The sequence below is a fragment of the Salmo trutta genome, chromosome 1, assembly GCF_901001165.1.
Source record: "Salmo trutta chromosome 1, fSalTru1.1, whole genome shotgun sequence".
NCBI classification, from domain to species: Eukaryota; Metazoa; Chordata; class Actinopteri; order Salmoniformes; family Salmonidae; genus Salmo; species Salmo trutta.
The window spans coordinates 42669324-42686317 of record NC_042957.1 but is presented as its reverse complement, the minus strand read 5'-3'; the positions used below and the strand labels follow the sequence as shown (position 1 = coordinate 42686317).

At 40.9% G+C, this 16994-nt stretch overlaps 1 protein-coding gene across 1 annotated transcript in view; it reads left to right on the top strand.

The window, feature by feature from the left end:
* Positions 1-127: 127 nt before the first annotated feature.
* Positions 128-16994, top strand: part of LOC115196393 (protein FAM171A2-like) — a 61804-nt gene continuing 44937 nt past the window's right edge. The window contains exon 1 of the mRNA XM_029757193.1: positions 128-336. Within this exon, the coding sequence (XP_029613053.1) occupies positions 171-336 (166 nt within the window). The 5' untranslated portion in view covers positions 128-170. The remainder of the gene's footprint in view (positions 337-16994) is intronic.

The window sequence follows — 16994 nt, the reverse complement described above, 5'->3', positions numbered from 1 at the left end:
GCCCATCTATAAACACACTCTACTTTGATACCGTTAGGGGGCGATCACGACCACCAACAAGGCAGAGCAAGCGTCCCCTCCCACGTAGGACAATGGAATTGTGAAGCTACTCCAGAGCGTGAGCCGAGCAAGGAGTGGGCATCCGAGGCAGCGCGAAAAGGGAGCAGTCAATGCCAAACTCAAAAGCAATATGGATGAATGGCCACCTAAGTGGAATTGATGATGTCGCAGTAAGAATGCCACCGCCGCACACATCTCGTCTTCTTTTTCTCTTTCTTTTTCTCGGCAATCTTTGGGAAGGACTTGCTAAATCCATTTCGGACCAGGGAGCACTTGGTGAGTTATTCGTAGAGATTCGGCAAGATTCGAGTTTTGAGGGGAAAGTCTGTGGTGGTGAATTGGCTGCCACAGCTAACGCATTGGCTGTTGTTATTATTTGTGTCCCTTGTCAGTGATGAGGATGAGTTATTATGTAACCGTCGCATTTATTCAGCTATAATGAGCTAAGCATGAATGGATACAATTTAGTCGCCGCATGCTCTAGTCTTGTGGCTACTTCTTTGCATTCGAGAATGGAATAGGGCTTCAGTTTGGAAACAAAGGATCCTGAACTGCAGCCCCCTTCCCTGATGGGCCATCTGTAGGTTAAATCTGTAGGTCAATCTAACCTAACGCTAGTCTATATAGCCTATCAATAGCAGTTGCATTATTTCGTTACCATGTGCGATCTGAGTTGTGCGATAGCAATTAGGTTATGATGAGGCGTCTGCTTAGTTCAAACTTCTATCAATGCCCAGCCCGTTAACTTTATGTAACTCTGGAAGATCCCAACTAGATATTTTCAATTAGCAAATGGTCAATTGTCAGACACCAATGGTTAGTAGAACTATTTTTTTAATCAAAATCAATCAAATAATTCCACGCTAGAAAAATAGGCCAATAAGAGTATAGCACGGGCTCATGTGCATCTGTGAATGCCAGATGGTCGACAAGCTTGTGTTGGCTACTGTCATCTGCACGCACCCATTGTTGACATTGTTGTTGTTTCTGTTGTTGTTATGTCCCAAGAGGCCTCATGAATGGCCAAAGGACATTATCATTTGAACAATGTTTGTTTTGGGTTCCCAGGACTTTTGATACATTTCATTTATCCTATTTCAATTCAGTTTCTCTGCAGGAATATTTTCACAATTTTATACCCATATTATTATTATTATTATTATTAAATAGGCTGTCCTGGGACAGTAGACTATGGTGCTTGAAGTGGATGCTAGTGTCAATGCTTGGTAGTGCTTTAGCCTCCCTCTCCCATACAGTTCCCTATCCTTCAACTGGGCCAAGCACGGTTTAGTTCAGATGCTTTCAATATGTTGCAATTCCTTGTAGATGCCTCTTTTTATAGCTAAGCAGGCTTTTAAGAAGTTGTGTCCATTATCTATATTTCATTAACTAAGTTTTTTGCAACCAAAGAACCCTATTTCTGGAAGATGTGCTTATTGCTTAGTGCTTTGGACACGCTTGTTAAAATGGGTAGAGCTTCTTAACCCATACATGTCAAATTCAGTGTACTTTAATCTTTTAGCTTCTCTAATGTTATCTATGAATAATCATAGATTATCCATGTGAATACCACTAGTTTCACCGACTGAGCAAACTGGTTGTGGTTGGTCTAATAGTTTGTCCTTGCAGCAGTGGCGACCCGTCATTCAGGGCAGGTGGGGTTTTGAGCACCACACTTTTAGGTAAAAAAAATATATAAAAAAATATATCATTATATATTTTTTTTGGGGGGGGGCTTGCCTGTTTTGCTTGTCACATATCAGTTTGCAAACAATGTAAAAAAAAAAGGTCATTGAGTTAATAAAGCCGCATACAAACATGGTCTCTTTGCTTTTTTGAGGAAGGCAGCTCCAAAATGCTTGTGTTTCAGCCTAGCTCAGTGTTTTCTGTGGTGGTGGGGCTAGCCAGCAGAAAATACAGAGCGTTGCGCCTGATTGGCTCAGTTTTCTGTCATGATTGGCTCTGTTTCCTGTCACTCATGGGACAGTACGTCATGCCCAATTCTAAGGTTAGAGCTCAATAATTTTAGGCGCTTGGGTTCTGTCATAGAGTTATAATACAGGTGCCCATCCAAGAAGGCTCAAGGTAATTGGCCACAGATAGAATGACATCAAATCACGTTATATCTACAGTAGCTTTGATTGGACAACATGTCAACATCTAACTTTCAAAGTCTTAGGTAGCAGCCATCATCAGTTGTCATCAAGTCGACAATCTACTGGCAAATCCTTTTTAATCCTTGAAGAGAAATAATAGATTAAAAAAAAAATGCAAATTCAACAATGAGTCGATTGGAAGGAATCAGTGGCTAACTGCAAGCGTTGCAAAGAAACCACTAACGTTAGCCTGCTATTCAATGGAGTGGCTGTGTTTTTTCCCCCCCGAGTTCCCACCATAAATCCAGAGAATGCCAGACTTTGATGACAAAGTTTGATGACAAAATTTGCCAACAAAGGACGGTTGCTCCACCTTCACAAGGTGAGTCCAAAAATGTATTGTATGCTGCTGCATAAATGATGTAATATGCAAGGGAGAAATGTATGCTGTAGCTAAGAAAGTAATACTAGGTGTATATTGTGTAGTAAGCTGTTACTAGCCCATGTGCCTCACCCTAATAATTTGGTCTATTTTCACCAACGCGGTATTGTAAACACATCGTTCGTAGCCCAGTATGTGATTGTTTGGCAACTTTTTTTATACAGCTTTGACAGTGCTACTGATAGTAGTTGTGGTGCTTTGCTTGCGCGTACAAATTAATTACACACAACATTCTATAATATAATTGTGCTATTTGACGTGTCAAATTAAACGTTTATTTAACGAGTCAAATAATGTTAAATGATGTGCATCTTTTTTGACACGCAAAGACCCAAATGGCGTTCAATATGCCTCATCCTAATAATTTGGTCTATTTTCACCTCTTAATTTCGCCTACTGTTCGAACTTGGTGGTGCACAAATAGCCTATAACCTGTTTTAGAGAAATTTAATCATAGAATATTGTAAGAGCTTTCATTGTCTGTTTATATGCCCCATTTATTTATCCTATGGTTCTGACGGGTACAGGGGAGTACACTGTAAGAATGGCCCATGTTCTGAATTCTGTCGCTTTACATTTCAAAAGTGCTGAACAAATAGTTATATTGACTACGTCCGTCGTCGCTTGCTCATTAATGTCTTAATCGAAATTGCCGATTGCCTCTTATCCGCTTCGCTCGTCATCCCCTCATGCCATAGTTTGTACATCTCAATTGTCAGTAGAATCCACATTTGTTTAAGCAAGTCTGCCATGTCAACTAGGTTTTTATGTGTAGTGGCTTTGCTGGCATACATCCCACTTAGTTTATTTTTTGCCCCACCAAGATGTACATACTAAAATGGCCACTGCCTTGCAGTTTAGCTGTATAGATTAAACTTTCTTGAAACACTTTCAAACGTGAAATCACATCAAAGTCTCTAACACCTTGTCAATAGCATCATACCATGCTATTACACCATGGGTTGATAAAAAGTATCCCAACTGGAGAGACAGGAAATGTTGATTCATTCATTTGAAGGTGCTGTCGTCAACCACGACCCCACCTTCACCTCATATTGATTTGTCAGACTGTGTTCTTTCATTACTTTATCATAGTGCTCATGACCTCAATCTCTCCTCAGAAGTAAAGGTCCCTTTGAAGCAGTCAGAGAACTTGGATGGTAAACTAAGTCGAGTAGCTGAAAGAATTTGGCGCTTGTGGATTGAGATGAGGCCGGGAAGCTTGGGCTGACTGTTACAAAGCTTGAGTGTCTCTTTTTTTTATCGCAGTTGAAATTCCTTTCTTTTAACAGCACAGTGACTTCAATGTTCTTTCGGCTCAGTAGCTCAGCAAGAATGAGATGAATCACCACAGCCTATCAAAAAAAGTATACTATTACCAATTAAATGCTTGGTCTAGGAAGAAAAAGGAAATTATTTCAGAGATCAGTGGAGGGTGATGCTGTGGACATAGTCAAATTGTGCCAGACTGTCTTCTTGTATCAGCTCAGCTCCTTTTGAAGATGCATATTTAGTTACAGGTAGATGGGCAAATGGCCCAACTAATGGCACCCAATTTCCGATATGGCCTGGTTAAAAGTAGTGCACTTCATAGGGAATAGGGTGCCATTTGGGATGCAGATTTTCGGTACACACTCTCTGCAGCATCAGTATCAAGGCATACATATTAATGATGTACTGTTGAAATGAATTAAGAATGGATTGAAACCAGCCATGGGGGTGTTATTTATTCAATGAATAATGTTATAATTTAGTCTAATAGCGCAATATTCAATGCAAGCCTGACATCCCCAGAGAGAAGGTTTGTATGTTAGAGGAGTTAAGTGTACTTTGAAATACTATATATGAAAATGGTCTTATTTTTTTTTTTTAAATGTAAAAAAAAAAACATTCACCTTTCACTGACATCAGAAATCCTCATATCTGAATTATTGTCCTGAAAAGGAACTTTGACACAAGGTCATCTTCAGTTTGATGTAAACTGATCTTGGTTATCTTATCATTATTTCATGCTGAATTCTGCAGATCAGAGTGACTGAGTGGAATATGTCTTCTCTTTGTCCTCTGTCACATTATGTTATTGCCATGGTAATCTGTCCATGGTGAATCCTGCCCCTTCCCCTCTCAGTGACCTCTATGTTGTCTCCTACCCAGTTGAGGCGGTTTGTCACATGTCCATTTGTGGCTTTCTTCTGAAGTTCATGTTTATCTGTCTTACAAGAGCCAGGTGCTGTCTGTCATTCAAGGCTGAAAGAAACCCTAATAATGACATGTGCCATCACAACTGAGATACTCATACGATCGTTGATCCTTCTATGGTACGTCTCCTTGAATTATCAAACATCTATGGTGTATTGCTGGCCACTTAGCACCTGAGATTGATAAAAAAAAACTATTTTGTGAGGATGGAGGCAGTGTTGCTGTTGTTGAGATCAGAGGTTTATGTAAAAGCATCAGCTATGTATACTTGCGGACTGACTGTGCCCACTGCCCAAAGCAACAACCAAAGCATGAAAAATGTGTTATTCTTGGGCTGTTTCTGCATGAGCAACACCTGATTGTCCTAATCGGTCTGATAACCTGTGCAGCCTGCCCCGGTGTGAGGACAATAGCCGGCTGAGGCCTGGCCAGGCAGGGGTCTAATGTGAGGTGACTGCCATTGCTTTGTGTTGTCTGTACCCCCCCCCCCCCATCTTTCTCTCCACTGCCGCTGGGCAGGTGAACCATACAATCTCAAATTCATAATTGTTCAGAATCGTAATTGTTTGGCAGTACTGTCCCTTCTGTACCCTGAGATCTAGGTTTTACTGTGGGTTTTTTAAAGCAAAATTATCAGTCACAGGGTAGTTGTTCTGTATAGCTGCACTTCAGGGGTAGTCTGTCTATATCTGTACACTGCTGCACTTTGAGCCTCTATGGCAGGGGTCGGCAACAGGCGGGAAGTGGGCCCAAACTTTTTTGTTTGTTTTTGGTCCAAAAAAAGCTTTACAGTCACCAGTAATTTCACTAAAGTTTGTTTCATTTAGGAAAACAATTCCCATGAATAAAAAATAAAAAGTCATATGATCAAGGAATGAATTGATAGTTATTTTCAAATACAATCTATTTTTGGCCTTAGTTGTGGTAAATTTGCAGTGTACAAATTATTATAATTAGGTTTACGGCCACCGGACCTTACGCTCCAAATAAATCGTCCATCAGCTGAATCTAGTTGCCTACCCCTGCTCTATCAGTTAGTGTTTTATCTTTTTATGCCTCCAGCATGCATATACAGTTATTCTGGAGTTTTTCCTTCATTGTGGTCATTGGGGACCCCATTTTCTTATGGATTAGGACTACAGTCGTGGCCAATAGTTTTGAGAATGACACAAATATTAATTTCCACAAAGTTTGCTGTCTCAGTGTCTTTAAATATTTTTGTCAGATGTTACAATGGAATACTGAAGTATAATAAGTGTCAAAGGCTTTTATTGACAATTACATGAAGTTGATGCAAAGAGTCAATATTTGCATTGTTGACCCTTCTTTTTCAAGACCTCTGCAATCCGCCCAAGCATGCTGTCAATTAACTTCTAGGCCACATCCTGACTGATGGCAGCCCATTGTTGCATAATCAATGCTTGGAGTTTGTCAGAATTTGTGGGTTTTTGTTTGTCTACCCGCCTCTTGAGGATTGACCACAAGTTCCCAATGGCATTAAGGTCTGGGGAGTTTCCTGGCCATGGACCAAAAATATCGATGTTTTGTTCCCCGAGTCACTTAGTTATCACTTTTGCCTTATGGCAAGGTGCTCCATCATGCTGGAAAAGGCATTGTTCGTCACCAAACTGTTCCTGGATGGTTGGGAGAAGTTGCTCTCGGAGGATGTGTTGGTACCATTCTTTATTCATGGCTGTGTTCTTAGGCAAAATTGTGAGTGAGCCCACTCCCTTGGCTAAGAAGCAACCCCACACATGAATGGTCTCAGGATGCTTTACTGTTGGCATGACACAGGACTGATGGTAGCGCTCACCTTGTCTTCTCCGGACAAGCTTTTTTCCGGATGCCCCAAACAATCAGAAAGGGGATTCATCAGAGAAAATGACTTTACCCCAGTCCTCAGCAGTCCAATCCCTGTACCGTTTGCAGAATATCAGTCTGTCCCTGATGTTTTTCTTGGAGAGAAGTGGCTTCTTTGCTGCCCTTCTTGACACCAGGCCATCCTCCAAAAGTCTTCGCCTCACTGTCCGTGCAGATGCACTCACACCTGCCTGCTGCCATTCCTGAGCAAGCTCTGTACTGGTGGTGCCCCGATCCCGCAGCTGAATCAACTTTAGGAGACGGTCCTGGCTCTTGCTGGACTTTCTTGGGCGCCCTGAAGCCTTCTTCACAACAATTGAACTGCTCTCCTTGAAGTTCTTGATGATCCGATAAATGGTTGGTTTAGGTGCAATCTTACTGGCAGCAATATCCTTGCCTGTGAAGCCCGTTTTGTGCAAAGCAATGATGATATGTGTTTCCTTGCAGACAACTATGATTGCAGAGGAAGAACAATGATTCCAAGCACCATCCTCCTTTTGAAGCTTCCAGTCTCTTACTCAAACTCAATCAGCATGACAGAGTGATCTTCAGCCTTGTCCTCGTCAACACTCACACCTGTGTTAACGCGAGAATCACTGACATGATGTCAGGTCCTTTTGTGGCAGGGCTGAAATGCAGTGGAAATGTTTTTGGGGGATTCAGTTCATTTGCATGGCAAAGAGGGACTTTGCAATTAATTGCAATTCATCTGATCACTCTTCACAACATTCTGGAGTACATGCAAATTGCCATCATACAAACTGAGGCAGCAGACTTTTTGAACATTAATATTTGTGTCATTCTCAAAACTTTTGGCCACGACTGTACAACGTCTCCAGGTCATATTATTTGATAATTAGCCACAAAAGAATCTGGATTGTGGCTCTTTTGAGAATCTCAAAAATGGCTGGCTATATTGTGATGTGAAAATGCTGTCTCACTAAACCGTCCAGGGGAAGTAGCAGGCAGTGTAGAGTAGATATGTGGTTTTGTTAAATATGGAAGCAATGTCAAGAAGAGGTCAGTTCTAATTAGCAATTCAGTCATTTCTTTTTAATTATACATTCTACTGCTGGGAGTGGAGCTGAGGCATGTACAAATTAGGTTGTTTCTACTGAAGAGTGGTAGCCTGGATCCAGATCTGTTTGTGCTGTCTTGCCAAATCATATGGTCACAATGACCATAGGAGTTGGCAAGACAGCACAAACAGATCTAGGACCAGGCTATAAAGAGTGGGTCTGTCTGACTCATAGAATTTTGCTCTGACTGACATCCTGTATTAGGATTCAGAGCACCGTGGACCAGGACCAACCAGGCTGTTTTGCTGTAGTGGTAGCCTATTGAAGGTGGGCTGGCTGTCTGCCGAGGAATTTTTGCTCAGGCAACTGTACAGTGGGAGGAATCCGACTGTTGACACCTAACACCCTCTCTCCTCTCAGAGCATACTAGTAGAGCTGTCTAGACATAGCATAGTAGCACAGCATAGCACCCCTTTGGAAATATAGACAGCCTAAAACACAATGGGTGGATCCCTGAACCATGGCTCTTTCCTCGAATTCTTGCCTTGTGACTTTATTTTCCTCCAAGTTATTCTGGAATGAGATTCATTTACATCAAAAGTGAGCCTGAAAAAATCTCAACAGCCTGCCTGGTCTCTAAACAAGGACTGCCAGCAAACAATACTTAAATATTTCGATTGACTTGCTATATAGTATTCAGTTTGGCTAGGGTACTCACAGCTCATATACAACTTTCCCGCCCTTAGTATTGGATGAAATTCTGCTCCTTGCAAAATTGGATGTTTTGAAAGGCTTTCAGTAAGAAACTATATCAAATACTTTGTCGACTGGCATTTAAGACTAAGTCCCCTCATTATTTTCTGTTTGTACTGTATTATCTCACACCTGTTAAGTGGGCTTCCACATTTTAATCTGGATTATGTTTGAGAACAGTTGACTAATTTGGCATGTAAGACTATTTGCCACACATACCCATTTTAGAAAATGTCCGAAGATCATTTTCTTGCATATTCCCAAAACACAGTTGGAGCTAAACATATTTTGTAAAGAAAGAATGACACAAAAATACTGGTAAGAGAATAACCCATTTTAGTCGACGCTCTTATCCAGAGCGATTTACAGGAGTAATGAGGGTTAGGTGTCTTGTTCAAGGCTACATCTAAAGGTTTTTCACCTAGTTGGCTCAGGGATTCGAAACAGCGACCTTTCAGTTACTTGCCCAAGACTCTTACATGCCGCCTTATGACATTGCAATGAAAATACAAAACAGTTGCAGGAAATTATGGACACAATAATGTTGTCAGTTTCTCAACTACCCTTTCTCGGTGTGATGGTGAGTGAGCGACATTGTCATATAACGATCATGATATCTTTCCTTGATATATTATGTTGTTAGGTTAACGCATGATCAGCCATAAGTAAATCATGAGATACTGACACTGTACAAGGTTGTTGTATTTACAGTTGAAGTCGGAAGTTTACATACACCTTAGCCAAATCCAGGGCAACAGCAAAGGACATTGTGAAGATGCTGGAGGTAACAGGTACAAAAGTATCTATAGCAACAGTAAAATGAGTCCTATATCGACATAACCTGAAAGGCTGCTCAGCAAGGAAGAAGCCACTGCTCCAAAACTGCCATAAAAAAAGCCAGACTATGGTTTGCAACTGCACATGGGGACAAATATCGTACTTTTTGGAGAAATGTCCTCTGGTCTGATGAAACAAAAATAGAACTGTTTGGCCATAATGACCATAGTTATGTTTGGAGGAAAAAGGGGGAGGCTTGCAAGCCAAAGATGACAAGTTATTCTGGAATGAGATTAATTTACATCAAAAGTGAGCCTGAAAAAATCTCAACAGCCTGCCTTGTCTCTAAACAAGGACTGCCAGCAAAAGGGATGCATCATGTTGTGAGGGTGCTTTGCTGCAGGAGCGACTGGTGTACTTCACAAAATAGATGGCATCATGAGGCAGGAAAATGATGTGGATATATTGAAGCAACATCTCAAGACATCAATCAGGAAGTTGTAGCTTGGTCGCAAATGGGTGTTTGAAAAATTAGTTTTAATGACTCCAACCTAAGTGTATGTAAACTTCTGACTTCAGCTGTATGTCAGTGCCATACACTGTATGGAGATACTGTATGAAAGGCTCTGTGTATGTATGTAATTCACCTCCACATGATAGTTTCTCTAGCTACTCCTCTTAATCCTCTCACTGACCACATACAGTACAAGCCAATGTGATGTCCCAGGCCAGTTTTAAACATCTTGGCTAGGCTGCAGAGATCTAAAACATCTGGACATGATGACCAAGTTGTATTACTGCATCCCAGCAACCTGCCCGTGACCTCACTCTGTTCATAGATTAGTGTAACCAGATCGTACATTTGTGTTTTTTCCCATCCAGCAGCTGTTTGATTCAGATACCACTCAGTGCTATGAGTGCCTGAACACCACATAGATTCAACAATCTTCTGTGACTAATGTAGGACTATGTAACACAAAAACGTTTGATACCATTAATATGTACTAGCCAGTGTTTTGTGTGGGTGTGGGTGCGGGTGAACGTGTTCTTGGATGATTGTCATGGTAACAAATTTCTGTATTCACCCTGTTGTGTTGACGTTAGGTTCTGTGGAATCGTGACTGTAAACTATGGAAATATCGGTAATTTACACGCCACTCAGTTGTGGTGAAATCTTGTGATTTTATTGGATTGTTCACCACTTCCTTGTGCAAATGAGCAGAAACAATTACTGTTACCCAGGAATGAAAAGTAATGACACCTTAATGATATGAATCACTGTTCATAATTACAGATCCGAAATTACTATTGGTTTCATATGGAAAAGGATGACACTGGTAAAATAAAGCAGGGACTTTGTGTTAAATCTGAGTTGATTGTAACAGTTATTTTTCTACTTTATCAATCAGAAATTGTGCCATCTGTTGGTGTGTCTTATCCTGTTTTCTCATATCAAGTGTATGTAGTGTCCTCTCCTTTCTCCTCTGTGATAATCTAGGGGACTAGCCTCTTGTCCACTGGGATCCTGCCTCTAAAGGAGATCACAGTAGGGGGAACTGTTTGTGGACTTTGACTTGAAACTTGGAACTGTGTTTTCCTGTTCTAGAACAGCCTTGATGTGTCCTGTGAGGCTGTGATTCCACATGGAACAATGCCCTGCACCAGGGCCAACACGGTCTAAATGGTGGATGGGTTTCCTCTCTGGGGACACTCAGCAGTAGTTTATAACACTTGGAAATCATCCATATTAACATATCAACCTGGGTGTACTGTACTGTCAACCTGCTGCTGAGGAAGCTTAAATCTTTTTGATTGAATCGAAACCTTTACACGTGTAATGACAAGCTAAGTAACAACAAGCTAAGCTATCATCGCTTGCTGAGTTAGTCAGAAACTTCCAAGTATTTTACGACAAAACCATTCACTTTCTAAGCTAACAATTCATGCTGGCTATTAGTGGATAGTGGATCTGTAGTTATTCTGAAATGCCTTGGTAAAGATCCCAATGTTACACATGAAGTGCTTTCGGGGCCCTTCTTGTGTGTTACCAAAGGTAGCTTTTTTTCCGCCTTGTAGGTGGTAGGGTTCAAGCTGAAAGACATTCAAAGCTGTAACCCAACTTTAAGGACCCCTAAAAACCTTCACACACCATATAACTCTCCCTCTGGGCCCTGGTAGACAACAGAGGCCTGAGAGAGACACTCTCTACTGATGTGCTCCAGCTGTGGATCGCCCTCTCTTTCCCTCTCTGCACTCTCTTTCTCTGTTTCTCCTCTCCCCTCTATGTGCAGCCTGAGGAAGTCCCTCATGATGACTTCCAGCTGGTCTATGTGAGTAGGAAGGAGGTGGAGGTGATTTGGTTAGATTTATCTACTCTTAACTCTATCCTCACCCTTGATACCTCAACCTCAAACCCTTTGTGTTTCATTTGGGTTACGAGTGAGTCTCCTTAGATCAAAATATTTCCAAGGAGGTTTGACCTTGCTCATAGGAGAAGGACAGACTGGGATTGTGACACGTCAGTCTTCCATCCTATCTGCCCTCTCAGGAAACTCCCCCAAACAGCTTTACAAGGCTGTCCAGATTGAGGAAGCCCGTATGGGAAAAAAACACATGATTTCACATGTGTAAAATCACCAGATTTCACATGTGAAATTTCCACATGCAGCAATTTATTTCATAATGTTATTATTATTATTGTAAATAATTATAAAACCATGTGGCTTTGGAAAACATCCCTTGTGATGCTATTTCACATGTGGATTTTCACGTGATCACAAATTTTGGATTCATGGATAAAAATGTTAACATGATGCCCTACAAACAAAAAGTTGTTAGGAAGTCCCAGGGAACGTCATAAAATAGCGGCAGTGTTTCCCACTTACATATGACACATTTTAACAATGTATATGTTTATTTACACAGTGATTATTATTCAACGTCCTCACTTGGGGTTTGAACTCACAACCTCTTCCTGCTACACCTGTAACGGCTGTTGAATGGAGTAGACCAAGGCGCAGCGTGGTTAGTGCTCATCATGAAATTTAATGGAAAATGAGAACACATTACAACTAAACAAAAGACAACAGCCAAACAGTTCTGTCAGGTAACAAATGACTAAACAGAAAATAACTACCCACCAAAACCCAAAGGAAAACAGGCTGCCTAAGTATGGCTCCCAATCAGCAACAACGATATACAGCTGTCCCTGATTGAGAGCCATACCCGGCCCAACCAAAGAAATACCAAACATAGAAAAAAGGACATAGAATGCCCACCCCAACTCACGCCCTGATCAACCAAAATAGGGACATAAAAGGATCTCTATGGTCAGAGCATGACAACACCACCATGTCTGTGTCAGTGACTGATTCCACCTATATTCCTACACTTTGGATCATGCTGTTTGTATGTGGCTGCTATGAAAGTGAACTGTGTTTGCGTGTGATCAAGTGTGTATTCATTCCGCCGATTCTATTGAAAAACGTTTCTTAAATGGAAGCAAGCCTACAGTATGTTGTAAACTTTCATTCATAGGCTAAGTTAGGTTGTAGCAACCTCATGATCGTTATAGGGAAGTTTGAGTATCATGTAGTAGCCTAAACCTATCGATGTCACATTGAGCTGGGTGAATGGAATATGAATGACAGTCATATTCTGTAATAGAAATAAGGCCATGCTCATTTTAAACGTCACCGACCGCCACTGTCACTCATTCACACCCCCTGAACCTCATCATTAGTAACTCACACGTATGCTTGAATATGTTTGTGCATCATGTCTGGGGAGGCTAAAGAAAGAAAGTGTGTGAACATTGAATAACAGCTGATTTCTATTCAAATAGCCTACAGTACCTCAATCGGCAAAATCACTCATTTATATTGAGCTGTGTAGTGTGAGAGAGGTGTGAAGTGCCTAGATGAGATTTGGCCCGTAGCCAGAATGAGAGGGCTCAGATCAGATCGTGGTAGGTAATGTGTGTGTTAAGCAATGGAATGGAAATGAGCCTACTGTACATACAGGAAGAGCTGGCTGTGAGCAAACATGGAAATGGGACGTTATTGGAATGCAGGAATACTTATCTTCCTATTCCAAGGCCACCCTGCTGCTCGGCTTCCCTCATCCTGTCCTGAATACCCATCTGCAGAGGGAGGAAAGGAAGGAGGGAGAGAGTGATAGAGAGAGAGGGAGGTGGGGAAAATAGAGAGGTACCAGAGAGGGAGGGAGGGAGGTGGAGGGGGAGAGAGAGGTACCAGAGAGGGAGGGTGCGAGAGAGAGAGAGAGGGGGGGGGCTATTCTCATTGATGAAAGTGGAAGGAGAGGCACCGCAACGAGATTTACATTGGCATAATATGTACATACACTTTTCAATTTATACATCACATCTTTGCCTTACCTTTCGTTGTAGCTGGCAACATGACATTCTTGCTCTGCTGATCCAATTTACCGTAAACATCACAGTAGCCACTAGCCAGTAACCAAGTGTAATAGAGATAACCTCTCTGGGCTATGTGGGACGCTACAGTCCCACCAGCGGGACACAGCCAGTGAAATAGCAGGGCGGCAAATTCAAAACAGCAAAAATCTCATAATTCAAATTTCTCAAACATACTACTATTTTACACCATTTTAAAGATACACTTCTCCTTAATCGAACTACATTGTCCGATTTCAAAAAGGCTTTACGGCGAAAGCAAAACATTAGATTTTGTTAGGACAGTGCCTAAAAAATAAAAGCCACACAGCCATTTTCCAAGCAAGGACAGGCGTCACAAAAACCAGAAATACAACTAAAATTAAGCACTAACCTTTGATGATCTTCATCAGATGGCACTCATAGGACCTCATTTTACACAATACATGTATGTTTTGCTCGATAATGTTCATATTTATATCCAAAAAACCCATTTTACTTTGGCCCGTAATGTTCAGAAATGCTTTTCCTCCGAAAACGTCCGGTGAATGAGCACATCAATTTACAGAAATACTCATCATAAACGTTGATAAAATATTAAACTGTTATTCAAAGAATTATAGATAAACATCTCCTTAATGCAACCGCTGTGACAGATTTCAAAAAAGCTTCACGGGGAAAGCACACTTTGCAATAATCTGAGTACTGCGCTCAGAAAACAACAGCAGGCAATACAGATACCCGCCATTTTGGAGTCATCTAAAATCATAAATAGCATTATAAATATTCACTTACCTTTGATGATCTTCATCAGAATGCACTCCTAGGTATCCCAGGTCCACAATAAATGTTGTTTTGTTCGATAAAGTCCATCATTTATGTCCTCTTAGCGCGTTCAGTAAGCTACTCCAAATGTAGGAAGCGCGCCGAAAATGCCATGATGATAACTCAAAAAAAGTTATATTTACATTCATAGAAACATGTCAAACGATGTATAGCATCAATCTTTAGGGCCTTTTTAACATAAAAGTTCAATAATATTCCAACCGGACGATTCAAATGTCTTCAAAAATGTAATGGAACACAGCTACCTCTCATGTGAATGCGCGCAATTGAGGCCATGTCCTTTCCTGAGTCAACAACTTCCAACTTCGTTTGTTCACTCTCTGTTCACCATAAAAGCCTCAAACAACTTTCTAAAGACTGTTGACATCTAGTGGAAGCCTTAGGAAGTGCAAAATGAACCCTAAGTCACTGTATACTGAATAGGCCCAGTCTTGAAAAACTACAAACCACTTCCTGGTTGGATTTCTTCTCAGGTTTTTGCCTGCCATATGAGTTCTGTTATACTCACAGACATCATTGAAACAGTATTAGAAACTTCAGAGTGTTTTCTATCCAAATCTACTAATAATATGCATATCCTACGTTCTGAGCCCGAGTAGTAGGCAGTTTAATTTGGGCACGTCATTCATCCGAATTTCCGAATACTGTCCCGTCACTAAAAAGTTTTTAAGAATGTGCCATAAACTCACTCCTAGCTGGAAATGTTAGCTGGAAATGTTGCGGATGGAGCCATCCGATCAGTACCTTTTAGGTGTCTCAAACTGTTGGTACGTTGTCAAGGAGGGTGTGTGTTGCGAAGCAGAGGATCACTGGTTCGAGCCCAGTATAAGGCAATTGGACAGTGGAGGAAGCTAAGCACACTGATCCCTGCAAGCAACTTTTCATCTAAAACATAACGCTATTACACTCTTGAATAATGCAACAATTCACAACCATATGCAAACAATTAAAGGGTTTATTTCTTGTTCGTACACGCATTAAATTAGCTTGCACAGCTGGCTAGCTACTGCTAGCTAGTAACGTTTGCATATCAAACATGAATGTTGACGCCTCATACAAATATAAAGGTACAGTAAATTTATCATATAGTGTTGTTCATAGTATAATAGCTACAGAGCTTGCTAGGTAGCAAACTAAACAAAATTATTTCTGCATTCTCCTTCACTACATCATAATAGCTGCATTACCTAGTTAGCTGAATGTTGACATTATCTAGCATTAGCTGAACCATAGCTAGATAGCTCTTAAGCCTACATTACAACTTCAGCGTGTTACATGAAAGGTTCACCCATTTTGAATGTTATATTGTTTTTGTGCATCTCTGAGTGATGTTCTATTGATTCCCTAGGTCATTTCCTGTTTTTATGTGTATCTGAATTTTTTGGCGTTCAAAGCTAGCAGAAATCACACCGGTATAATGTATCACTGTGATAAAGTCGCTGTCACTACACTGGAAGTTAATAGGAATACTACTTTAAGATTGCAAAAATGTCTTTCATACAGATTTCAATACTGGGTGATGTAATAACTCGGGAGGATGTCTTCTCTCGAATAAGCCATTGATCATATTTTTGCGATATTCCTACCTTGGGAAATGTGTAATTTAATGGAGGGTCTAGCACATTTTTCCTATTTGTCTGCCGCTTTAGTCCAGGGTGCATTGCATGGTGCCGTTGCCAGAGATGTTATAGAAAGGAGATAGGAATCCAATGAATGAAGGATTGTTTAAAGCCCGACCTGTCGACTGCCGACCAATCGCGTTCATGCTGCGTCACGCGGTTGCTAAACTAATCTCGAAGTACATCATTTAGTGATTCCAAAACTATACAATATTACAGATAGCAAGTTAATTATCTCACATCTCAGAAACGATGTTTACGAAGTTGACGAAATTTGTGCTAATGTTGGGTTTTTGAGCTAGCGCCCAATAGACTCCCATTCACTCCTCGAAGGAGAGCGCGCCAGAATCGTTCAGAATGCAACGCGCAGCCCATTGGCGTAGCGTGACCAACGTTTCCGATCTCCTCAATAGTTTATCTGCCGTAGCGAATGTTGGACTCCACTCTGTGAAGCACATTGATCTGCAGGTTGAACATGTTGAGATTGTAGACTCTTATTTTGATAGCTGTAAAATCGCCTAAACAAACTGCACTAACTAGCTACTTTACATGCTGATATTGTTTTTGGTATTGTGTGTAGCTAATTTTGTTAGCTAGCTAGGACAACCTTATTATAACGCCAAAATGATTTTTCTCACATATTTTACACTGTAAATTAAAGGAATTAGTGGTTTTGGGTGGATTTTTACTTTAAGTTACCTTACAAACCAGGCTTAATTTTATAAATATCATGGAAGTCATTATATGATGTAAAACATTGAAAACATTGATAATTCCCCGGGGAGCTAATGAGCTTCATGCTTGCATAGCTAGCTCGATAATATATTGCCTGGATGGTGGCTCAGTGCAGCCAAGGAAAGAAAACACACATTGAGATTCTTATACAGTGAGAATTTCATAATGTAACAG